We start from the raw sequence: 26246 nt of genomic DNA, 5'->3' as shown, positions 1-26246 counted from the left end.
CTTTCCAACATAAGGGTCACGTAGGCTTTTATTACATAGACTAGAGGCCCAGTGCACAAATTTGTGCACAGGTGGGGTCCCTCAGGGTGGCCTGTGGAGATGGGGCCCCAGCCGCACCCGCAGCCTCGCAGCCCTGCAGCCCTGCCTTGGCCTGGTGCCACCCCCTCACCTGATCCACCATCCCGCTGTGGTCCCGCTCTTGTTGTCCATCAGTGCCGGCAGCACCTCCACTGCCGCTCACTGCCAGCATGACATCACCGATGCCTGCCATGTTCCGCGCCGCCCTCTGGTGGTTAGCGCATGTCATAGCAAGCAGTCGAACTCCTGGTCTCCCGGTCGAACAACCGCCCAAGGGGACAATTTGCATATTAGGCTTTTATTATATAGGATTTATATTATTTGTTTTCTCACTATTATTGGTGTTATTTTATAGCCTTATGATTTATCTTTTAGGAAATGATGGCTGGTAGTTTAACCAACCACCACCAGAAGTGAGTACTTCGTCCTACTTTTGCCCACCCTGTGTGTTTTTAAAATCTATTTGTTGGCCTTGGAGAAGTACCAAGGCCACAGGGATCTGAGGAGCTGCACGCCCAGCAGAAGTCAAGGGTGGCCCGACGGAGGGCAACTCTCCTCCTTGAAGCATCACTGGCAGCAGCACCTCCTGCAATCCACGGCCTGAGGAGACAAAACCTGTGCTCAGGGCAGCCAAGAGCAGGGCCCTGGCCAACCCCAGGCTTTCTGCTGTGACCCCCACATGACCCCTATCTTCAGAATCGGGGTGAACCTGAAGCAGACGGGAAACAGGCGGCTGCCCGTGGGAAGAAGGGGCCGTGTGACTGGGCACCGGTAGAGGAAACCTCTCCTTCAGGCCTGAGGGTGGGCCAGGGCGCCCTAGCCCTCTGCCCACCTGCAGCTGGAACCATTCTCTCCAGAGCAGCCATTTCGACCGGCGCTGCAGGCATGTCAGCACACGCAGCGCCTGACTGCTTAGTCAGGAGCACTGACCTTTCTCCTTCGATTTTCAAACAGAAAATGACAACAGCAACACAACAATAGCGGTCCAATGTGAACGAATAAAAATTATACCTATTTTTTTGTCAGATCAGTGAAAAATAATACATTTTTTGGTGTGCGGTAGAATTTTAATAATTCATTTATGTGTGCCATGAGATGAAAATGGTTGAAAATCGCTGCTCTAGAGGAAAATAAATTATCCAGAACCTCAAATTATCTCTAGAACTTTTCATACCTAACATCCAGGATTCAATCAAAGCCATGAGAAAAAATAAAGACAACACATATGCACTCATGGGTGATCCGAATATCGGAATAATCAGAAATGAAATGTAAAATAATTAACACTAATAAAAGTTCAGGAAGCTAAACCACAAGATGGAGAATTTCAGCAGACAATCCGAAACAGTAAAAGTTAATCAAATGGGAATTCTGTAACTGAAAATATAACCCACATTAAGGACTCACTGGATGAGTTCAATAGTAGCCAGGGCACCGGTAAACAAAGGACTAGTAAGCGGTAAGACCGGCCGGAAAATGTCTGACTGAGGCACAGGGAAGGCGGAAAGTGCAGAAAAGAGCCTGAGAGACACATGGAACCTGGTCGAAAGACCTGGCATCCACGTAATTCCAGTCCCGGGGCAACAGGAGAGCACGACGGAGAACGTTTCACACCGATGAGGAACATCAAGCCGTGGGTTAGAGAAACACCATCAACTCCAAAGAAAAGACCCCCAGGCAGCCCGTCCACCCACTGAACCCGAGACAGATGCTTCGAACACCGACACCGGCCAGCAAAGCAGAAACGTGGGCTGACAGCCGACTTCTCGACAGAAACGATGGAAACCACAAATCTAGATAAACGGCCTTCAAAGAAGACTTCCCAGACCCAGACAAGTTGGGAAAATGCATCGTCAGATGATCTGTGTGCTTCTTCAAAGAACAGGAAAGGGAGTGCTGTAGCGACTACAGGAAATGACCTCAGGGAAGCCCAGCGAGCCGATGCCTGTAGGACCCTGTCTTTTGTGCCCAAATGCCCGGTCCGTCCCTGTGGGCAGCCACTATCGAAGTTGGGCCTGGACACCTCCACTCTCCCTCCCTCTGACCCAGGGTCCCCAGTGTCCCCAAAGCAAGTGTATACTTCTTACCCAGCCCTGCCACCACCCGCCATCCACCACGGCCTGCTCTCCAACCAAATGCCCCTGGACCTGCCAGCCCTGTCCGAGCCACCCAGCCAGGTGGCACTGTGAGCGTCTCTCCCTTCCCCTAATGTCCCCACCCGCACCACAGACTGCACCTCTCCTGGGCCCCTTTGCCCCACAACCCGGCACACAGCAGAAGTCACACCTGAATGTGGCCCCGGCTGCACGCCCGACCCCACTAACTCCTAGAGCCAGCCCAGCACTCACAGAGGTTGCAGAAAAGAGCCTGAGAGACACATGCAACATGATTGAAAGACCTGACATCCATGTAATTCGTCCCAGAGAGGGAGGGCTGGGCACACACCTCCTCTGGCTGGACACCAGCACTCAGAGAGCACTTGGGAATGAGCTCTGTGGTAGCCCGGGGCTCTCTGGGCCTCTTAACGCTTGGAAAGACAACGCAGGAAGCAAAGAAGTTGTGCCCAGGAGATGCAAAGGGGGCAGGAACGTGGCTGGTCAGAGCAGCCCACGCCAAAGCGACTTCCGTTGTCTTTGTGGCAAAGCCACAGGGCGATGCCCGAGTTCACATCCTACTGAGTCTTCTTAAAACAGGCCATGTCCTTTGCATTTCCTCTCCTCCGCTTCCTCCCCTTCCTGGGGAGACCTGTCAAGTGCCCGACAGGTATGGTGACCCTACGACATCTTCCTCAAGGTCAGCTGCATAGTCTCTGGCTGGGCTGGCCGTGGAGATTCTGGGGAAATCATCCCTTGGGGTTCTCACATCTTCTAGATGTGCCACTGGCCCGCAGGAAGGGGTGGAGACTCGCAGGAAGGGGTGGGGAACGCTGGTGTCCTCTTAAAATGTGAAGCCCAGAAACAGGCACCCAGCAGCAGGCAGGCGGGTGGGTGGCACAGAGGGAGGGAGCGAGCGAGTCAGTGAGGAGTCTGTGAGCCAGCGAGGGCAGCCGCTTCCCGAGAGCAGCCGAAAGAGTTCCCGTCCCTCTGACCCCCCGTCCCTCTGACCCCCTCCCCGGGGCCCACAGCGCCTCCGTCTCCAGCGGAGCGAACACGGCCCTGCCCGGCCATGGCCTTGTTGCTGAAGGTGGATCAGGAAGTGAAGCTCAAGGTTGATTCTTTCAGGGAGCGGATCACAAGTGAGGCAGAAGACTTGTTGGCAAATGTTTCCCCAAAGAAGTTGTCAGAACTTGGTAAGTTTTTTGAAGAAACCAATCCTAAACATTCATGACCTAACTCAGACCCATCAGACGTGACCCTGACCCATCTTCTCACCAACAGCCACGATGGATGGACGGTCCCACTTACAAAGAGCCAAGGTTGGATGAGTGTGAGGAGGCCTTTCCAGGAACCCACGTGTTTGTGATGCCCCACGGGATGCTAGAAAGCAACCAGCAGCTGGCGGACATTACTGAGAAAGGGAAACCTGAGATCCGGCTGCTGACTGAGAAACGCGACACGGTCAAAATGTGGGTACAGCTCCTGATTCCTAGGACGGAAGATGGGGACAACTTCGGGGTATCTATTCAGGAGGAGACAGTTGCAGAACTAAGGACTGTTGAGAGTGAAGCTGCATCTTACCTGGACCAAATTTCTAGATATGACACTACAAGAGCCAAATTGGTTTCTAAAACAGATAAATGTCCCCATGTGGAGGACTATCGCCGAACCGTGACAGAGATTGATGAGAAAGAACGTATCAGCCTTTGTCTCATCATGTAAGAACTAAGGAATCAATGTCACCCTACATGACATGATCCTGAAAAATACTGAGAAGATCAAGTGGTCCCGGAGCAGCAATACTGAGGCCAGGGCCAGGGGACTCTGGGTCTGGCTCAAGACCGGCACTGCCTTGGTTTGTTACATGACCGTCGGGATGGGGAAACTGACCGGATACAGTGATCACACCTCTCTGTTTCAGAGTCTAATAAAACTCGCAGGTAGTCAAAAAGAAAGTGAAGCCCAGAAGCAGAGGTCCGGAATGCCAGAGAAAGGAGGCTTCCTGACTGCCTGGCCCACCCCTCACCACCAAATGGGTCTGAGTCCACACTGCTTGGGAGGCGTCCGGCCTGGCCCCTTCCCCCACGCTTCATGCCACAAGTCTCACCCTCGGGGCCTGCCCTCTCTTCTCTCCCCGTTGCTCTCAGGCCACTCCACTGCACGCACACGCGCACACTCACACACACCCTGCCCTGCACCCTGGAGAGGCAGAATGGGGCAGCCCCGTGTGGCCCGGGGTCAGAGGGACAGTGGTGAGAGGCGCTCCTCAGTCACAGCCCTGGACACCAGCTCCGGCCGGGCCATCAGCACCTGAGCCCAGAGGGCTCTCTTTCCCTGAACGTCCAGAGTAAACGCAGGAGCTCTCCCCGGAACACCCCGCCCGCAGCCTGTTCGCCTGTTTAGCCTGTAGGCCCGGCACATGGAGACACCTCCTGACCCCAACGAAAACAAGGCCTGGAGCCCATGGAAAGGCGAGGCCACGATCCCGAATGGGACCCACCACTGCTCCAGGCCTGACCCAGTCCTTCCGTAAAGTCCTAGTAAAATGCTCAAAGCCCGAGGCTGTTTCCATGGTCACCGCCGCTGTGTTCATGGGAGCTTGCAGGCCGAGGACAGGAATGGCGGGGTCCCCACGTGGGGCTGATGGGACTGGCGGGCTCGTTGTTCTCCATCAGACAGGGGCCAGAGGAGGAGGGTCCAGGGGCTCCTCTCCCTCTCGGATGGGAGACCTTCAGGGCGTCACCAGCATGAATGTGGTTTCCTCACCTCAGGGTGGACCACACCCACCCCACCGCGGGAAGACTGGATGAGAGGGCTCTGGCAGCACCGAAGGTCATGACATACAGGATCAAAACTTGTTTCCAGGCAGCGGGACCTAGCCCCCGCTCCCCTCCCCCCGTCACAGGGCCCATCTGCTTCCCACGGCTGCCATGACACACCATCCTGAAACCAGTCCTCTCTTGATTCAGTCGCCCACATCCTGGGGCCTACTCCTGAGCAACAGGATCAGGAAAAACAGGGTGACAGCAGGTGTCTGAGCTGCTGCCTCAGCACAAATCCTGGAGCCACGGTCCAGCCCCCTGTCCACGGTCCGGGCCCCTGTCCACGGTCCGGGCCCCTGTCCACGGTCCAGGCCCCTGCCCACAGTCCGGGCCCCTACCCACAGTCCAGCCTCCTGCCCACGATCCAGGCCCCTGCCCACGGTCCAGCCCCCTGCCCACGGTCCGGGCCCCTGCCCACGGTCCGGCCCCCTGCCCACGGTCCGGCCCCCTGCCCACGGTCCGGCCCCCTGCCCACGGTGCAGGCCCGTGCCCACGGTCCGGGCCCCTGCCCACAGTCTGGTCCCTGCCCACAGTCTGGCCCCTGCCCACGGTCCAGGCCCGTGCCCACGGTCCAGCCCCCTGCCCACGGTCCGGCCCCCTGCCCACGGTCCGGCCCCCTGCCCACGGTCCAGGCCCCTGCCCACGGTCCGGCCCCCTGCCCACGGTCCGGCCCCCTGCCCACGGTCCAGCCCCTGCCCACGGTCCAGGCCCCTGCCCACGCTGGGACACCCTGACCTGGAGCAGGAGGCGGGGAGGGAGCCACTCTGGGAGGCACCACTGGAGTGGGGCGATGTTTGCCAAGTCAAGCTGACATCATGATCTGCAAGTGAGCACACCCTGCTTCAGACCCCATCCTGGGACCCACCCGCAGAGGAGAGGGCCTGGCCTTTACCAGCCTAAAGGGTTTGGGCGCCAGGCCAGGTCAGGGCTGGGCCTCAGCTGGGCGGGAACCTCTCTCCACATGGAGTTGGAGAACCGGTTTTCCATCCCGGAGGAGGCAGTTAGTACCGCTTTCTCCGCAGGACGTGACACCCATCCCAGGTGAGCCCCTGTCCTGAGCAGTGACTGCTCCAGCTCGGGTACACGTGATCCAAAACCAGAGGGAGGCGGTTGTGGGGCTGAGGGTTCGGGGCTGCTTGTTCAGGCGCCTAACAAGACATGCTCCCTGGCCCCTTCCCGAAGGTGCGCCACCCCTCCCCTCCCCTCTCCACAAGCCCGACCTACACACACCTCCACGCACCTATCAGCCAACCTGCCACCGGGAGGAAGTGACTGAGGCTTAGGAAGCAAAAGCAGCTGCACGAAGCCCTCTGCAGGCCAGCTTCCCAGGGGCCCCAGATCACAGACAGGCGGTTAACCTTATACACTCAGGACACTGGGTAGGTGGCTTAGCAGACAAGAGGGCCTGGGGGACAGAGGCAAGAGCACCTCCCTTTTGGGGCAGCACTGAGGGCGAAGGTGGTGGAGGGGCTGGGGTAGAGGAGGCATGGGCGCCTGCAGAATAAGCCACAGGACGGAGAAGCAGGGACCCTCCTGGGGGCGGGGACATGTCTTTCCTTCCCCGAGTGGAGGCTGGGCCAGCGGATCTGCAGGCCCTGACTTCCCCCTTGGGGATTCGGTTGTATGAGGACGGGACAGGATTTATCCCAAAGGGAGCAATAAAACTTAAAAAAATTTATCTAGAGAATCCATGCAATTCCCATCAAAATCCTAGCAAGCCTTTTCATAAATATTAATGAGCGGATTCTACAACGTATAGGAAAGGCAAAGGAGCTTGGACAGCGGGTCCTGAAGTCTCCTCAGCAGATGGGCAGGCGCCCGGGCAGAGGAAGGCGGTGACTGCCCAGCACGGTGCTGAGGGGGGAGGCCCGGGGCGCCCGCTCCAACGCTCCTGGAGTCCATCTCCTCAGCCAGACCGAGGATGGACACTGCCCCACAGGGTGTCCGGGCCGACAACGGCACCTGCTAACGATGCCCCATATTTGCCGAGGGCCATCTATTGTGCACGTAAGGGAAGCTCTACAGAGGGTCCCAACCACCCGTTTCTTGGTCACATGTGCCTATTTCTACCCTCACCCACCCACCTCGCTGTTCTCCCAGCTCCTGTCCCATTTGCAAAGTTAGCAAAGACCTTACACAGAAGTCAACTCTGCCTTTTCCGGGTGTGTCTGCAGCCCTCAGCTCTCAGGCCCCCAAGTTCCCTCCTTCTGCCAAAGCCCCAGCCCCAGCGCAGCCAGGTAACAGCTATGGCATGCGCTCCGTTCCCCAGGGCGGGCCGGTTTGATTCCCCACCTCTCCGTGAAGACATGCAGGTGAAGAGGCTCACAGAAGCAACGTGACCCGCCCAAGGACGGTGTGAACACACGTGGTAAACGGCCGCGTCAGGTGCAGGCACACACCCCTGTGAACCTGAAAAGGCCCCGGCTCCTCTGAGATGGGCTTCTGAACGGGGCAGGAAGAGGCCTGCACCTGGGGAGGTTCCACTTACTCTGGTGAAGGCAGCACGAGGCCGTGGCATCAGGAAAGCCTGCTCCCAGGTGCCGGCCCAGCCCCTCAGGGAGCGTCCCTCCCCGCCTGTGCACCCTCATCCAACAGCCCACGGAGGTCAGCATTCTCAGGGCATCCAGATCTATCCCCACGGGAGCAGGTGCCTGCACAGGCCTGTGCCTGAAGGAAACGCTCAGGGCAAAGGCCACCTGTCCATGCAGACACCAGGCCTGGCCCAAGCAGAGCTCCACAGCTGCCCCATGGCCCCAGCTCAGAGCTGGGCAGGAAATGCTAACAGACATGAAGCTCCCCCGGCTCCTGAGGACCAACCACGTGGTCCCTCCCTGCCCCACACCGCTTCCAAAACCTGTCCCCGAATCTCTGATGGAGGCTCCAGCTCACGTGCCTGCAACCACAGGGGAGGGAGCCTTGTGTAGGCAACTTCAGTTGCCTCAACCAGACGACAGGATTTGGCAAAATAAGATCAATACTGTAGGTGAGCTACTGAGGGGGTCGGCAGGACAGAGACAGACAGAGCAGCCTGAGCTGAGCTCTACAGGAAGGCCGGACGTCAGGGGGACCAGGAAAGGAGAGCCGGGCTGGGACAGCTCAGAGATGACACGTCGGGAAACGCTGAGTGGCCGGTGGCTAAGGGAAACAGGAGGCAGGCCCAGCCCGCTGGCCCCGCTAGCTCACACACCAGGGCGGTTTGGAGCCGGTTCTGCAGGTGCTGTAGAGCCAAGCCACGAGAGGGCTTGGAGAGCGAGGAGACAGAATGTGGGGTCAGCGGGAAAGGCTGGTGGCTGAGGGTCAGAGGGCCAGTGGGGGCGGGTGCAGCAGGCTCCAGCCCGGGACAAGGGGGGCGGTTGCAGGTCTGACCGGGCAGCATGGGGCGGTGAGGAAGGAACGGCAGAGGCTGAACGCAGAGTGGGAGGACGTGAAACCAACAGGGGCTGGAAGAGAGGAGGGCAGGGAGCTGCGAGCGGGCATTACCTGTGCTTCTCGCCCTCCTCCTCCCCTTCTCTAAGCTGCTTGGTCTTTGGCTCCGCATCTTCCTTGTCCTGCAAAGCAAGGGAGAGAACCAGCTGCTCAGAGAACGTTCCTACTTCCAGCCCACAGCGCCTGGGCAGCGAATGAGGAATAGACCTCGGGAGGCAGACACCCAGGCCAGGAGCTCCAGCCTCCGAGCGGGCACGGGCCGCTGTAACTGCCGCCACCGCGCTGATGCCGCCCTCCTCGCCCTCAACTCCCGGCAGAGTTAAAAACCCACCACCCAGTCCAGGCCCAGGCCCGAGGCCCTCAGACCACTGGCAGGAGCCAGGAGGCTTCAGGTGGTGAGAAGGAAACTGGTCGCTGCCACAGCGGGCCCACGCTGCCAGGCCACCAGCACCTTCCTGGGTCTGAATAGAGCCACCGGCTGAGCTGGGAGACTAGGGAAGAGCAGCCACCAGCATCCGGGGAGGTCGGGCCCCGGACCTTCCTCCCAGAAACACCTCTGTGGTTCCCGTCAGGAGTAGCATAACTCAACCTCAGACCAGGCCTGTAACCACTCACCCCTGCAATGTCCTCGGGAAACAGGAAGGGGAACTAGCTGAAATGTCTATGGGAAAAGCTTCTGTAAACCCGTCTCCCTGCTGCCCGACCTCTCTGTGAGTAGAGGTCACTCTCATCGCGGCCGTGGCAGTATGCCTGCACTCAGGCGCACCAGGCCCCAAGGAGGGCACTGCGTGCTGCTCCCAGCTGCAGCGCAAGCTCTGCTGGGCTCCCCGCACTCCACGACTACGGCTGTGAGGTCAGCCTCACCCACACACAACGTACACGCAGGGTGTGTGTGCGGCCACATGGCTGTCCGAATGCGTGGCCTGCCCTCGGAGCATGTGAGAGGCTCCAGAACAGAGCCTGTCCGGGATCTGCCTGCACAAGGGGGGAGCCCCAGGGGGGTCAGTGTCACTTCCCCCCAAGGACCTGCCTTGACCCACTGCAGGGTGCTCGGAGGAGACAGCGGCAGGCCTCCACAGGGACTGCTGTGACGAAGATAAGAGCAGGCTGGCACGGACACATAAATCAGAACTGACAGCTGCCTGCCCTGTGCTCCTAGGAGTCGAGTGTGCCCCCACGACTGACACGGGCTTTGAGTCACTTCCTGCCAGGTTCACCATGCCAACCCCGAGTGCGAGCAGACCCGCCACTCCCAGCCACACACCTACGGAGGGAAGACACCGAAACCAGGCTGGAAGCCCGCCCAGGGAGGGGTGTGGAGATGTGAACAGACTGAGATGCCCCCTCGCGCTCTCAGCCCGGCAGCCTGGTCTCTTGGACAGGCAGCAGGAATGAGTGACCGCAGCTAGAGAGGTCAACGTGGTTCTACGGGAAGGGGGTTTCTACTGAGGGTGGGCAAGATGGGAGACAGGAGGAAGGAGGACATTCCGGGAGGGAGGGGAGCAGGGCTTAAGCAAAGGCGGGTGTGGCCTGAAGCACACACAGGTGACGGGAGTAGCAGCGAAGGTGAAGGTGAAGGTGAATGCCGGTAGGCTGTCAAGGCAGGTGGGGCTGACACAGAAAGGAGGAGAGGGGAGACGGGGTGCGGAGGGAGGGAGGACCAGAGGCCTTTCCAGGAGCCTGCCCACCCTGCTGGGCCAGAGGCATTCACGGGATGGCCAAGGAGGGAATGGAGCCCTCGTAACTGAGAAGCAAGCTAGACTTCTCCCCGGCCCCCAGGGCTGCTGGGGCCTGACCCACACCCCCTCCCTGACTGAGTGCTGGCCGATGAAGCCAGCCAGAAGCAGGACATTCAAACAAAGCTCCTTGCCACTGCCAGCTGCAGGCTCCCTGGTGGCCAGAGGTGCTTGCCACGGGGAAGGGGTGATGGCGCCTCCCTTGGCGAGGAAGGACCAGGTGGAAGAGAAGAGGCGGCTCAGCTTTCCCCCGCCCGGAAGGCTCCCTTCCATGGGGCTAACCGGGGCCGGGGCCGGCTGGTAGAGAGGCGGGGACTGCGGGAACAGCCTTTGGGAGCAACCTCTGCAAACACCATGTCCCTTCCCAGCCCTGAGCAAGGGCCACTAAGCAGCCGTGGCTGCCACTGCCTGGACTCCCAGAGACACTCAAGTGCCTGGCAAAGGACAAGTTATTCATTAACAAAATGGGAAACACCCAACTATCTAAAGAACAGTTTTAAAGGCCCAGCAGTTTGGCGGGTGGGTGCAGCATTAGCTCTGCAGACAGGGTGAGGGTAAGGAGGGCCCCAGTCTGGTGCTGTGCCATGAGCAGGGACTCAAGAACCATGAAGATCCACGCCTGGGCAAAGGCAGGTGACCAGAGAAACAGGCCCCACAAATGCGCGGGCACGGGACCACCTTCCTGCTGAACAGCGGTGCAGACAGGACACAGCTTTTAAGCGCTACTGGCCTAGGTCACAAGGCAGGACCCTCCCTGCCTGGGAAGGGGCAGCGGTCACACAAGCCTCAGAGTCCCCAGTCCCAGCCCCAGCCCCAGCCCGGGAGGCTCAGGCTCAGAACAGAAGGGCTGGCAGGACAACCACCCTCAGGTCCCTCACTTCCGCAGGGAGCCTGGCAAGTGGCCTTCAGTAAAGGGGAAGGATTTGCCCAAGTCACAGAGGTCCTCCCGACACCCTGCACCCTCACCAAGGGGATGAGAGTCAAGAGTGGCACTTGGCTTCTAGAAACAGACCGGACCCCGCCCTCTCCCAGGCTCCCACCTTCAGAGCTGGCCATGTGCCCTCAGACTGGAGGATACCCGTGGGAGGAGCACAGGCAGGCGGGGCCTGGGTGCACAGAATCTCAGGGGACCTAGACGCCCCACCCACCCGAGACCCTGAAATGCAACTCACTGCCTAACGCCCCCTTAAACACCCCCCTCCCAAATCTCTGTGCCTCTCCTTCCCTCCCAGGCCTGTTCTTACTTCCCTTCTCCTACACCACCTCCAAGCCTGGGCACAGAACTGCCAGCTCTCTACTGCCCAGGGGCTGGGGGAGGGAGGAGGGAGGTCTGACCCTCCTGGGCAGGCAGTGACGCAGGCAGGCTGCAGGCCCGACTCTGGGCCCCTGGCACTCAGTTTGCTGCTAGGACTACCTGGCCCTGTGCCCACCCTGCCCAGTAGCTGGCGAATTCCTGGAGAACAAATGCTTCTCTTACCCACCTGTGCCCATGGGCCTGACACTGCTCCAGGGGGCACACCTAGTGGTAGAGCTGCGGGCTCTGGGCCAGAACGCAGGTAGCAAGCCATGCTTCATGCTGCTGTGCTGTGACCCGTTTCCTTATCTATGGAAACAGGACGAGCAGCCTGATGCTATGCACTGGTGCAGAAATGACGGCCTGGGCTAAGGAGAAAGCCTGCGGCTGGGTGGCCGAGGCAGCAGACCCTGAGGGCAGGGGGAGTCTGGCCCGGACAGGAAGGAAAGGGCTGCAGAGATGCTTCCAGACAACAGGCCAGACTGTTTGTGTCTGCAAAGGTCGTGCTGAGCTCTCACCTTCTCCCTTCTCACCTGCTCTCGCTGCAACTCTAGCCGGGCGGGCAGTGTGTAACTTCTGACGTCAGACAGTCTGCACGGGGCAGATCTGATTCCCCACACGGTGCTTCACCAAGAATCAGACTCAGAGGCGGGCAGAGGGTCACTGCTCTCCCGAGGGGTGAGCAGTCCCTAAAGGCTCACAAGTGGAGGGAGCCAAGGGCAGGGAGCCGGAGGCTGGGAGGACAGTAGGAAACTGGGGACAGGGCTGCAGATAAGAGCCGGGACGGGGTCAGTGGCAGTGGGGTAGGACACGGGGTGCCTGAGTGCTCTGAGCAACAGGGAGGAGTCTGAGGCGATGGAGAATAAGGGGCCTTGCACTAAAAAGGCGGTGGCACTCAGGGAACAAAAAGAAAGGGTGTGGCCGCTTTCGGGCCGACTGGGCGAGGCCTGATGCCTGGAGTCTGACGAAGGCTGGTGAAGACAAAGGCCGAGGGTCCCGTGCCTGGCAAGGTCTGGGCAGTGGAAAAGAGGGCTCACTCCTCGGCAGAGGCAGGGTGGACCCCCCATCGGCACCCCACCACAGGGCCTGCGCCAGATGACTGCTGCCGTCCTGCCTGTGGCCGAGGAAGGTGGACAGCTGGCCCCAAGCCAGGTCTGGTCTTATTCTTGCCACAAGTGCACATGGGAAACCAGTCGCACTCCGGAGACGGGAGAAACCCTTCCCGCAGACTGTCAGACGGCCACTGACCTGCGCCCTGTGCCAGGCACCCACCTGGGTGCTGAGAAAGAACAAGTGGGCACCGAGTGTTCACACACCAAGGGGGCACCCAGCCTTGGGGCGTGGACAGGATCCCAGAGGCCAACGACCAGACACACACAGGACCGCTGGGAAAAGGCTCGTTTTCTGGAGTAAAAACCCACAGTTCTTCAGCTTCTCAAGGGGGTAGTGACCCAGAGGAGGGAAGGGAAGTGTCAACAGCATGGTGTGTGTGTGGGGGCAGGGGAGAGGTGAGGTGGATCTGTGGGTGGCACATGGGGTGTCTGGAGAGGCTGAGTGGGAGCAGGGGCAGGGGACACAGGGGAAGGGCGGCAGAGGGAACAGCTAGCACTGGGAGTGTGCCCTGAGAGCGTGCCCAGGCTTAAAGGGCCCCGCCTACTGCTCCATGGCCCAATAGGAAAGAAGCCCTCACAAGGTCACGCCGAGTGCCTTCACACAGCCGGCCTGGAACAGCTCCCCCTGGGCAGCCAGGCAGGCTCCAAACTCCCGTGGGGCTGTCCCCCGTAGGGGGGTAGGGGGGCTGTCCCCGTAGGGGGCTGTGGTGTGGAGGCAGCCAGCCAGCACGCCTGGACAGGCAGGTGGGCAGTCAGTGTCAGTTCGCTGCTGACCAGTGGCGGGACCTCTGGAGGCGGTTTCCTCCCGTGAGAGGGTGCTGAGGGTTAAACATGATAACTTGAGTCCACTGTCTCATGCAGGACCCCACGTGACACCCACTGTGGGAAATGGCATCCTGGGGGTTCCGACCCCTAATGTCCATCAGCAATGGGCCTAACTTGAACCCTGACCTCTGACCCTTGCTGCATCTTCCTGGAAACCAGATGTTCCCTGTTTTCACCACCACCATCCTGCCCTAACCCCCACCCCCGAACCCAAGAAAGCAGGCACCCTGTTGACTTCCAGGAACTACAGAGACTTAACAGGGACCCAGGATCCAAGGCCCAGGTCCAGCCTGGGACACGGAAGGCCCATTACTGTCAGACCAGCCATCAGAAAAAATGATCTACACCCGACATTTTTTTTTTAAATATATTTTATTGATTTTTTACAGAGAGGAAGGGAGAGGGATAGAGAGCTAGAAACATCGATGAGAGAGAAACATCGATCAGCTGCCTCCTGCACACCTCCCACTGGGGATGTGCCCGCAACCAAGGTACATGCCCTTGACCGGAATCGAACCGGGGACCCTTGAGTCCTCAGGCCGACGCTCTATCCACTGAGCCAAACCGGTTTCGGCGTACATCCGACATTTTAAATGTAGCAACGTGCGAACGGAATAGCACTTTATTTTTTGCCAAGTTTCTGTAGATGACAAACTTTTGATTTTTACAAATGAGGCTCAAATGAAGAATGACTGATTCCCTCAGGGATGAGTGACCAGAGGCCCCCGGCTGCAGGAACAGGCACACCTGTGAGCTCCCCCACAGAAGCCTGGCTCTGCACCCACCACAAAACCCCGGTGGGTTTCAGCGCCTTCCTGTGCGGGCTGCAGGCTGCAGGCTGCACCCATGTCAGCAGGCCTTTCTTCCAGGCAGGCCTCTGACAACTGTCCCGGCACTGATGCAGCTGCGTGTGCTGTCACCAGGTTCTGCCTCCCTCTGCCTTCCCTCCTAGGTCGGACACTCCAGAGGTCTGTCCGTCACTGCTCCCAGCACCTGGCACACAGCAGCAGGTGGAGCAATAGTGAAGGGATGAATGGGTGAACCTCTCCACACTGGGAGAAGCAGGACTCACAGGTGATCCCCCTTAGAGATAAAGTTCTCCCCCACCTTGTTTCAGCCTCCCAACAGCGCCGGACTCCCAACGGGCTTGCCCCACGGATCCAGGGGCCGAGTGCAGACCTAACTCAGGTCTGTGCGTGTCAGACCCCACACGCTTCTTCTCAGTTTGGGGACGCAGACAACGGGCAACCTAGCTCTCTGCTGCCACACATCTGCTCCTTACCCGTAGTATCTGTCCTGGCCTCCCTCCAACATCATCTTCTTTTCCTGTAAAATGAGGGGGAAATCCCAACCATGCCCACTTCTTAGGGCTGTGGCAGGGGTCACCTCTAACTAGGTTCCCTGAAATTAGACTTCCCAGTAAAGGGGAGCTCTGGAGAGGGCTGGACCCAACTGCCATTCATCTCTGCAATAACAGCAGTCATGACAGTACACCAGGCAATTAATCATTTTGTTAATTAAATTACCAGTATTACGTAATTAGTCATCTAGAAATCTAGTAAGGTCAGAACTGCTTTCTCCTTTCGCACATGAGAAAAATGGGGTGCAGTTAACCCACCCAGGCTCACACTCAGTGCTGTAGGGCCCAAGGGTTAGGGGAGGCTCAGGTCTAGACTGCCCAGCGCTCTGCTCGAACCCTGCTCCCCCTCACACACAGGCGGTCTCACTGGGGCCTAATGGCACCTCAGCATCACAGCTGCCACAGCCCCTTCACAACCACCAGGCTGACATCTCCTCTTGGGGACACTCGAGGGGCGTGACCCAGCCACCAGGAGCAACTCCCACCCAGAAGAGCATCGCGAGGAGTAAGAGCGGGTGACCCTCTGGGGCTGCGTCTCCCCCGTGGGAGAGCGAGAGCTACGAGGCGAGTCCGGCCTGCCGGGCACCGTCAGGCAGGTCAGCGGCTCTGCGAGGCCACAGTGGTCCCTAAAAGAGCAGCCTGATGGGCGGCGCCGTGAAGATGACACACCAGGGGCACAGAACCCACACCCAGACCGTGAGCTCGACCGTGGCCAAGGACCTCACGGCTACACAACCCAACTGTGGAAAGCATTTCTGCACTTCCTTTAATTCTGCAGTCAAAATGATTTAATAACGAAATGATTTTAAAACAAAAGCAACTCGAGGAACCCAGCTGTCTGGCGCTCACTGTCTTAACATTACTCACACCCTGAACAGACCTGCCTGGCCTTCGCCTGGCTTTCCCCTGGCTCAACGGGAAAGCAGGAAACCATGGCTGGCCCTCACGCCCAACACAGCTAGGCAATGTCTTATGACCTTTCTCAGGCTTTAAAAAACACACACACAAAACACTAACCAGCAATGCTGAGAGGAGAGGAGGGCAGACAGACCTGCATACACCAGGTCCCTCCTGCAGCCCCAACTGGGCCCAGAGGCCCAGCCAGTAGCTGCACTGCAGGCCGCGTGCCCTCCCATCAGGCCACACATCCCCCAATTCAGAGAGAACATTTCAGTTGAGAAACTAACTGATGGTGACCACGAGGTCACCTCCCACCCTCTCACCCGGCCCCACCACTTCCCTTTTTTGAAGGGCACAACGGCTCCTGCCACGAAGCCCACTCACCACCACCAGGACTTCCTCTCACGGGGGGATGAGAGGAGGAGCAGATGTCCAGGTATCCGTCCTCCTCAGGGAGCTCTGGGCGTGGCCCGGACCCCTGCCCATCCTCACAGTAGGCAGCCGAGTCATCAGGCAGGGAGGCCCAGCTGGTCCGTCTGGGGGAATGGAACCGACACCCACACTCTCTGGTCCTGAGGACACGCCGCTGATGTCTGACCTGCCGGCTGGAAAGCAAACAGGCTTCCCCTCGCACAGGAGCCGCAGCAGACGGGGTTCTGAGGCTGAGCCGCGGGAGGAGGCAGCCTGGTTCCTGTGCTCACCGTCCTTGGGCCCGATGCAAAGAGCAAGCTGAACACCCCAGGGAGCGGCTCCTGAAAGTGACACCCTTCACCTCCCACACACAGCCTAGGCACACAGGCCTGCTGACACCAATTCTGGGCTCCCCCAAAGAGCTCCCCAGAGCTGCCAACAAGACCACATCAGGCCTCCTGTTGGCCACATCCCAGCACTAGCTTACCCAGCCTGTGACCAACTAAAATGAGCAGCTCTTTCCCACGTGGACCAATGTCAAAGCACCCCTAGTCCATGCGTAAACGACAGGTTCTGGAAACTTAGTTATCTGACAGACTTCACACAGGGGAGCTCGTCGGGTGCCAGGACTGCAGCCGGCAGGCTAAGTAAGTCTCTGGACTCTTCCCTCAGGGCAAGTCTGCTTTTCCCTGAGAAAACCCTCAGCCCAGCCAACTCCCACACTCTGCCCAGTTCCTTCCTTTCCTCATTCAAGTATTTGCAGAGCTTCTCTGGGCTTGTCACCTGGCAGACAACAAGGTGACGGGACAGGACTGCCGCCCTCGGAGCTCAGGGCCAGGTGGGAGAGGAAGCAGATAGGTGAATGCACAGGCTCCATGCGGCTGTCCAACGTGAGCGCCCTGGCTTCCTGGTGCTCTGGGAGTGCCCAGTGACTAAGCTGAGACACCTGAGCTCACGCTCACCTGAGAGGGAGCAGGCTGTCCCTGCTGGGAAGAGGGAACGGGCAGGGCAGGGAGTGCTGGAGTGACCAGAAGGAGCGGGGTAGCCTGAGCCTGCGTCCAGCCGGGGAGCTGGTGCAGCAGGAAAGAGGGGAAGGCCAGCCCGGCTCCAGACTTGAGCCCACAAGCACTGAGAACCAGCATCATCAGTCCAGGGACGGCAGGGAGGCGGCAACAATGGGATTAGCAGGTTATTTATAAAGGACATTCAGAAACTACCAGAAAGAAAAGGGCAAAGGTCACTGGTGGAAGCCACTGAAAAAAACGAGTGGAAATGACCGAGAGCCACCTTCTTACTTCCAGGCCGGCAGCGGGCAGCTGCCTGTGAGTCTGCCTGGAGCTCCCTTCCACATGCCACGCAGCGCTCCCAAAGCTGCCCCCTCCCTCTAGTGCACAACTACCCGGACCAGGTATTACCAGCCCCTCCAAACCCAAGTCAGAACTAAGGATTTACCCAATGGCTCACCACTCCTAAGAGACGGTCAGCCTTTAAACTGAGGTCTTCTGATGGCATCATGCTTCCAAAACTCTCCAACAGCCCCAGGCTTGGGTGTGCTTTCTCTGCACAGGAGCCAGAGAAGTGTGACAGGGCCATCCCTACCAAGTGAGAGAAGTAAGAGAACCACAAACTGTTGGGGCTGCAAAGGCCTCAAGTATCATCCACACAGGAGGAACCAGTTATAAACAGACCCACCAAATCCCAATCTCCCAGGAGCCTGCCCTCTCCCAGGCCATGCTTCTACCACATGGCCAGCTGAGGCGCCCCTGGGCCAGACCACACCCCTCCAGAGGCTGACCCAGTGGAGGAAGTGACCGTATGAGGCCACACCAAGCTGCCTGAGGACCTGCTGTGGTCACCAGGGTGAGCTCTGGACAGAGCAGGCCTGATGAGGAGACAGAGCAATCTCTCAGGCAACGTAAGCGTCCTGAAGGACACGGGCGGCCCAGGTGGTGTGGGGCATGAGAAGGGCAAGAGCTCATGCGGAACCGCAGGCCTCTGGACTCACGCCGGCTGGTCTGCCCACTTGACCTGCTGCTGGAGCCACTGGAAGGCGACTGGAACTTGAGTGCCCAGGTCACTCTATGAGCCGCCCAGTGCCCGCACCCCACGTTCACGCTGGTTCTTGGGGGCAGAAAGAGCTCACCCAACCCACAGGGAGACCCTGGGAGGACAGCAGGCAACCACTTTGCAATGGAGAAGCTGGGCTCAGGACAAGTGATCTGTGGGCTGGGTCCCAGCACCCCGCCAGCCCAAGTCCATCACAACAGCCACTCGGCAGTGGGTGCTAACCAGGCCTGCGGTCCAGCCTCCCCTGCTTCCATCCCAACACAGGCCCCAACATGGGACCTGAGCTAGAAAAGCAAATTATTTACAAGTCTATTCCCAGACAAGCCAGGGGTTTACAGAGCAACAAAGTGTGCTGCTCCTAGGAGCTATTTTAACCTCTGATCGGCTGCTTCTCGGAGTGTCACAGTCTAAGAAGGCAAGGTAAGACAGCTAGCTGTCTCCTCCCTGGTGCGATCTACAAGTGATAAATCCTAATTAAAACCAAATTTAAACTGCAAGTCAGGCCCGGCACATCTGTGGGAGAAATACTGCTTACACAAGCTCTTTTAGCCCTCACCTACGCGTATCTATTTCCTGCAGAAGCCCGGGTGTTTCTAACCGTGTGCTGGGCCGAGAGGCTGAGAAGGCAGGCTCCTAGGCTGCAGGGGCCTCACACGAGGGAGCCCGGGGATGGCTGGGCGAGTCCTCCTCAGTGGGCAACCACCGCGTCGGGTGATGAGGACAGCAGAGCCGGATGCTCCCTGTGACCGCAGCGTGAGGCCATGGAATCCACTGCCCAGATGATGCCCACTGCCCCACCCCCTGCCGAAGAGAGGCACATGCCTCCCTGCACGCAGGCCCTTCTCTTCCCTCCGGTCACCCAGCTGCCACCAGTGTCGCCCAGAGGAAGACCCAGCCCTTGCCCTGAGCTGCCCAGTTTAGAAGGGCGGACCCTACATGAATGCAGAACATGAGTCCAAGTCAGAAAAGGCTAGCCGCAGTGTGTGGGGTGAGGTCCCTGGGCTGGGGAGGGCGTACACAGATGATCTCCCCAAGTTCAGACCACCTCCACTCTGGCCTGCCCTGCTCCTGCTCCTGCCCCTCCCCCAGTTCCACACCTCCAAACAGCTATTGCCCTACCAGCCCTCCACTCGATCCCTCGGCAAGTATTTTCTCAGCCCCTCTGCCAATTTACACAGAGAGCCCACGTGGGGACATGACCCCAATGCCAACCAGTGAGATAAAGCAGAGACCATGCATTCATTCAGTGGGTTCAGAAGCCCCCTTCTCCATGTAGCCTACTGTGGGCAAGTGTCACCCCCCCACCCCGTGCCCTGCTGCCAGCCCTCCCTCCTATCCATGGCGCATAGGGGCACATTATATTATAGCTGATGGCACACGGCTCAGTTTCCCTGCTGATCCCAGTCTACCCTCACTCAGCTGGCACTCCACAGTAAGAGTTAGGCCGGTGTAGCTAGGTGGCTGAGCATCGACCTATGAACCAGGAGGTCACAGTTCAATTCCTGGTCAGGGCACATGCTCAGGATGCGGGCTCCATCCCCAGCATGGGGCGTGCAGGAGGCAGCCAATCAATGATTCCCTCTCATCCCTGATGTTTCTCTCTCTCTCCCTTCTTCTCTGAAATCAATAAAAACATATTTAGAAGAAAATAAGAGTAACACCAGGGGTGCAGACGAGCCAGGTAACTTGCTCCTCATCCACAGGGACCCAGGCGCACTCCCACTCCCTAAGAGGGCCCTGCACCCAGGCTGGAGAGCCCTGGCAGGGACCCAGCAGGTGCTTTCTGTAGGGCTCCAAGCAGCCTGTACGAATTCTAGAGGTGCCGGCCCTGAACACAATGTGCAGGGGGCGGGCCCTGTCCTTGAGAGGACAAAGGTTTCTGCTCCAGCCACACGCTTTCTCTAGACAGAACAGCCCTTTCCAGCCCTGAGTCAGAAGAGCCGGAGTGTGGCTTTCCTCCCCACAGGGCGTCGTTACCACAGCAACTCTATTTCCTCTTGGAGTTCTTTCAGCAGTTTAAGCTGTAGGTTCCCTCCAAAACAAAACTGGAGAGAAACCAGGGGAGCTGGGAGCTGGGATTAGGGAAGGCCCTTGAGGGACGGAGGCTCCACGTGAGGCTCGGCCAGGTCGAGCACAGAGGGCCCTGCCGGCAGGTGTCGAAGGCAGGTGTACTAACCCAGAAGCACAGAAGCAAGGGCAGGGCTTGCTTAGGGCGAAGATAACCCTTTCACTAAAAGTTAGTGTGCCAGGGGTGTGACTGCCCGCCGAGACCTGCCCAGTTAGGACGTTATGATCAGATCACCGGTGAGACGGCTTTCTGTAAGACCCCCTTTCATCGCCCAGAGCCCCTCGTCCTCACCTGGCTTCTTTCAGCATCACTGGCCCCTACCCCTCCAACTTCCAGCGATTCCTCCTAAATGCCTGTCTTCACCTTTGCTGTCTAAACTCATCCAGCCCTGGGCTTCATCTCCCTCCCACACTAGCATCCACCCGAGCCCAGATGCCTGCCTGCCTGCCGCCTCTCTCCGCGGAAAGCTAACAGTCACCCTCGGCTTACACAGCCAAAGACAGACCCGGACTTCCCCTTCAAAACCACTCTGCCCTGCAGGGCTCATCTCAGAAGCAAGCACCCCCACTGCCTCACAGGGGGGCTAAGGCCGCGGCCTCCGCCCTCCACACAGTCAGGCCTCCAAGGGCTCCCCACCCCCATTATGGAGTGGCCCCGCCTTCCAGGCCCTCTCTATTCTCAACCCCACCCTGCCCCCCAACCCTCCACTCTAACCCTGCCACCCAGAGATCCTTTCTGGCCCTCAACAAGCCAAGCTAGTTCCCTACTCAGCCAGAAATGCTCTTCCCTAGACCTGGGCATCCCCTCTGCCACTTGCCTCCTCCCCGGCCCACCCCCACCTCCCACACCCAGATCCCTCATGCTCAGGCAGCTGCACTGCCTCCCCACACACTCCCACCGGAGCCCTCACAAGTTCCTGGTTTTACCCCCGTTACACGCACACCGTCAGCCACCCCTCCTGTGGGCGCCTCGTGAGGCAGGGAGGCAGTCTTGTCCACCCAGGCCCCTGGCACTCGGCTGGTGCTCAACAAATGTGTGCTTGGGGGGCGGCTGCCGAGTTCCCACAGTGAGGACGGCAGCCATGCTCCAGGGAAGGAGGTGCTCAACTTCCAGTGACAGAAAGCCAGAGTGATCGGAGATTCCAGAAAAACAAACCATCTGTGGAACGTAAAAAATGCATGGACTTCTAGGCTCTGCACCAAGATCTACACCCAAGATAGAAGGTCTAGGGTGGGGCCAGAGAAAAGATTGCATACTGTTTCCCAAGGAGACCCAGAGGCACCGGAGGTCTAAGAACCTGACTGAGCAAACATCTTCATGTCACACGAGTCAAGGCCTCAGCGAGACGACTCAATGCAGAGCCCCCACACTGGCTCATCACAGGTGTCTGCTGGGGGCCCCACAGGCCTGCCCACAGCACTCCCTCTCACTGGCCGAGAAAGTCGGTCCTTGGGAAGAGCAGGGACTACACACCCCACCGTGGCTGCGCTCTGCAAATCCACTTCCTGGGTCACCTAGTCCTCACACTAAAGGGAAATTCCACCTTCAAAGACCCAGGGCTCTGCTGCAAAAGCCGGGGACAGGACGTCCTCTTGCTTCCAATGGAAACGGCCAGCTGCACCCACTGCCACTCAGCAGAGGGGACTGGAGGGCCACCCCACCTCCCCCTTAGAAAGGGCCGGTGTGCAAGGCCCCGAGCTAGACACTTCACAGACACCCTCCCCGCACTCCCAGCTACTGGTGAGGTCAGGAGCTGTCATGATTTTTCAGGCAAGGAGAGGAAGGCTCAGAGGTTAAAGATCTGTTCTGAGTCCCACAGATGTGATGCAGAGCTGAGACTGAAACCACATCTGCCTGGCTCCAAAGCCCACGCTCTCCACTGCGCCTGGCTCCCCCCAGGTAACCTGATGGCAATTTCTGTCTGTGATGGAGACCTGCTCGTTCTCAAACACCTGGGGGGAGGGCTAGAGGGACACGGGGACAGAGTTCTGCATCGCCATGAGATCCCTTCAGCCCCAGGTTTCCTGGTCGATTAAACAGCGATAAACCAACAGCTACCTCAAAGGGCTCACAGGGAGATCCCGTCACACACTGCCAGGTAAATGCTATGACAGCCAGCCTGCAGAAGGCCCCACACACGACCTCCTCAGCTGACTCTGCAGCCAGGCTGCTGAGCATGGGGAGGTGCCACATTGGGTTAGAGACGAAGGCAACTTCCTGAGGGGTGAGCAGGAACACAGACAAGGCGGACTCCTCACCCAGCACACTGGGCTCTTCCCTATCCACCCCCCACCTCCCCCAACACTTGCTAGCCCCCCTCCAGCTCCTCTTCTGCCCTCACCCCACACTGGCCGGGGACCCCTCCCCATGCACCCACATCAGCAAGTATCAGCACGCTCCCCTCTTCTACCTTGGCACTGCTCCCTCCCACACTGCCCCGTGCTTGGATGCTGAAATGTGCAGTTCACAGCTACACTGCTCTGAACTGTAGCGTGGGCCTCCACAGAGAAGGTGAGCATCTGCTGGAGACACTGGCCATTAAGATTGACCACTCCAAATCCTCTCCAAATCTGTCCCAATCTAGGCTCCAAGGCTGATCTGATGGGCATCTGAGTCTCCACTAACCTCTTAGCTTTCAATAAGCGGGAGTTTAGGTAGAGACACGATCCTCGTAAGTGAGGCTAGATGGAGCAAGTCCTCAGAGATGCTGTCCAATAAGGCAGCCATAAGTCAAGGGTGGCTGTTTAAATGTAAAGTAATTAAATGGAATAAAATTAAAATCAATAAAATGTCACATTAGCCACATTTTTAAAAATATTTTTATTGATTTCAGAGAGAAAGGGAGAGGAGAGATAGAAACATCAATGATGAGAGAGAATCACTGATAGGCTACCTCCTGCACGCCCCCTACTGGGGATCAAGCCCACAACCTGGGCATGTGCCCTTGACTGGAATTGAACCCGGGACCCTTCAGTCCGCAGGCTGATGCTCTATCCACTGAGCCAGACCAGCCAGGGCACATTAGCCACATCTTAAGGCTGAAGAGCTATGCAGCTATGGTGCTGGGCAGCGTGGGTTACACACAGACCACCACCAGCATCGTATCCGGTTCCACTGAACGGAGCTGCTCTCCAGGGCTGGTCTCCAGAGCCCCGTGAAAAACAGGAACTGCTGCTGAACCTGCAAGCTGACTGCCAGACCTTGGCCCCGAGGTCACGTCCAACCCCTGAGGGCCTGGCCTGCTGCCCAACCAGTCTGCCTCTGTCTCAGGGCAGAAAGAGACAGCACAATCCAGGCCAAATGCTCAGGAAATCCAACAGCCAAGGGCAAGTGTTTGTGCCAAGATCATTACCTTTTGGAGTCTCCACTTGGCTGCTGAGGAAGAGGTCGGAGGAGGACGGCGTGGCCTCACACTGCCCCAGTGGTCAGCACCACAGAGATGCCACAGAGCTTCATCTGCACAGCCTTGAACTGTTCACCTCCTCACCCAGCCTGCAACTTCTGGGTGAGCTCCAAAAAGTGAGGTTCAAATACAATACAGAAACGTGTGCCTGGGCTGGCTGCCCTCCCAGCCGGAAGCCCCCAATGCACCCGGAGCACTTTCAGACCTCACCCGCCCCCATCACTGCCAACTGCTTGCTGTCGAACCCTCTGGAGCACCCCCTCTGCCCCCCTCTGTGCCCATGGATGCTCCCACCTCTGACCTGCTCCCCTGGAGCACTCCTTTCCAGCTACCTCAACACTCCCTTCCCGGCCCCCTCCACGGCCCCGCTCAAGTTCCACGGAGCCTTCCTCTGAAGCGTCCCCAGACGCAGCCTGGCTTTCCCAGGAAATGAGCCCCAGCAGCCCAGTCTAGTATTGTGTATCGTCCTCTCACCTGTCAACCTTGCTGGCTGGCCTGCAGGACCTGCTTTAGGCAGAGCCACAGCAGTGTAGAGTCCCCTGCCCTCAGGGAGTCTTGCATGGGCTAGAATCCAGGAGAGTCACTTATGCTCCATGACCTCTGACCCTCTTTCAACCTCATAAATCCATCCCATCAGGTGGGCTACAAGAAAGCGCTTTGTAAAACTGCTGAGCTGCATGGCTACACCCAAGTTTTCTTTACTGAATGTATGGGAAGTTTATGACCCTAATCTCATCCCCATCTGTCACAATCTCGGGACTGGTCCCTCCATAAAATCACTGTGACATCATGAGTTTATGTTCTGGCGGTAGGAGCAGGAGGAGAACACCACAAGGGAGATCAACCCCATGCCCGAATTCCACCTTGAGCACAACCATGCGCACAGTAGGTATCCGTGATGGGCCTGCCACGGAGTGCCAGCGGACTAGCAAGGAGCCATCTGCATGGGGCAAGCAGGCACTCTCCATCAGCAGAGCAAGCTGAGTGAGCTCGACGCTGGAGTCTGTCCAGCAGGCAGGCCATACTTTGTCCCCAGACTCACCACCATTCACAGGCCCCACAAAAAATGACTATGAGCTAGAAAATTAACTCAAACTTTAGACCCTTGATTGTCTTTCTTCCAGGCATTTACCCTCCTAGAAATGTCACTCAAGAGCTGTGGAGATTAAATGACACTAAAAGCACATATAACAAAAGAAAAAATAGATAATTTGGATTTCATCAAAATTTAAAAACTTTTGTGCATCAAAGGACACTACCGAGAGTGAAGAAACAACTCGCAGAATGAAAGAAAACATTTGCAAATTCCGTAACTGATAACAGTATAATATCCAGAATATATAAAGAACTCAGCAACTCAAACAATCCAATTTTTTAAAAATGGGCAAAGGACATGAATATATTTCTCCAAAGAATGGCAAATAAGCACATGAAAAAATGTTCAACAGCACTAATCATTAGGAAAATGCTCATCAAAACCTCACACCCAGTAGGATGGCCATAATTTTTTTAAGGCAGGTAAGAGTTGGCAAGAATGTGGAGAAACTGGAATCATCACGCATTGCTGGTGGTAACAGGAAATGGTACAACTGCTGTGGCGAACAGTTTGGTGGTGCCTCAAAAAGTTAAACATAGATGCCCAGCCGGTGTGGCTCAGTGGTTGAGCGTTGACCCATGCACCAAGGGGTCACTGGTTCGATTCCCAGTTAGGACACATGCCAGGGTTGCAGGCTAGGTCCCCAGTGTGAGGTGTGCAGGAGGCATCAATTCTCATCACTGATGTTTCTATCTCTCTCTCCCTCTCCCTTCTTCTCTGAAATCAATAAAAATATATTTTAAAAAAAATTCTGTAACACTAGAGGCCCGGTGCACGAATTCATGCACGGGTGGGGCCCGGCTGGCCTGCCCGATTGGGGCTGATTGGAGCTGGGCCGGCTGTGGTGAGGGGCTGGGGGTGGTTGGCCAGCTGGCTCCGCCCCCAATCGGGGTACAAGTTGGCTGATTGGGGGCCGCAGTGCGTGTCAAAGCAACCGGTCATTCCGGTTGTTCTGGCATGCCAGTCGCTTGGCTTTTATATATACAGATGCTAGAATATGGATGAACCTTGAAAACTCATGGTAAGTGAAACAAGCCAGTCACAAAAGGACAAATACTGTACGATCCCACCTACATGAGGTATAGAATAGCTAACGCAGAGACAGAAAGTAGATTAGAGGTTTCAAGAGGCTGGGGTAAGAAAAGAATGGGGAGTTATTGCTTAAGGGGTGCAGAGTTTCTGTTTGAGATGATGAAAAAGTTTAGAAATAGTGGTGATGATTGTGCAACATTGTGAATATACTTAATGCCTGAGAAATGGTTAAACGGCAAGTTTTATGTTCATCTATTTTGCCACAATAGGGACAAATACAAAAAAGGAATTGTGGCACATCAGGATACACCTGTCCTCGCCAGGGGGGTAGAGGGCCAGGATCTGAATCCAGAGGGGATTAAGGCACTACACAGAGGCAGCTTGGACTTGGGCCTGTGGTCTTCTACTACTACTGTTTGTGAGCAGGTAATTGACAAAACCTAAAGGGTATCAGAAAGTATAAAGTGAGGCGTGGCCAGGGAGCTCAGCTGGTTAGAGCGTCGTCCTGATACGCCAAGGC

General features: G+C 57.6%; 2 protein-coding genes across 5 annotated transcripts in view; one reads left to right on the top strand and one right to left on the bottom strand.

Annotated features, from left to right (window-relative positions):
• Positions 1 to 26246, bottom strand: part of CCDC12 (coiled-coil domain containing 12) — a 43579-nt gene that overhangs the window by 10839 nt on the left and 6494 nt on the right. For all 4 annotated transcript variants that reach the window (XR_013960821.1, XR_013960822.1, XR_013960823.1 and 1 more), the window contains exon 2: positions 8477 to 8544. Coding sequence is in view for 1 of the 4 variants with exons in the window: in XM_080672422.1 (XP_080528548.1) it covers positions 8477 to 8544 (68 nt within the window). In the remaining 3 variants the exon portion in view is untranslated. The remainder of the gene's footprint in view (positions 1 to 8476; positions 8545 to 26246) is intronic.
• LOC308250134 (proteasome activator complex subunit 3-like) lies at positions 3465 to 3896 on the top strand (the record flags this gene model as incomplete). The annotated part of the gene is made up of 1 exon (XM_080672423.1): positions 3465 to 3896. One exon carries the CDS (start codon positions 3465 to 3467, stop codon positions 3894 to 3896), a length of 432 nt encoding a protein of 143 aa, XP_080528549.1.

The sequence above is a fragment of the Plecotus auritus genome (genome assembly GCF_963455305.1).
Source record: "Plecotus auritus genome assembly, chromosome: 6".
NCBI classification, from domain to species: domain Eukaryota; kingdom Metazoa; phylum Chordata; class Mammalia; order Chiroptera; family Vespertilionidae; genus Plecotus; species Plecotus auritus.
Note: the sequence above shows the minus strand (reverse complement) of the source record. Positions and strands in the feature narration are given on the sequence as shown.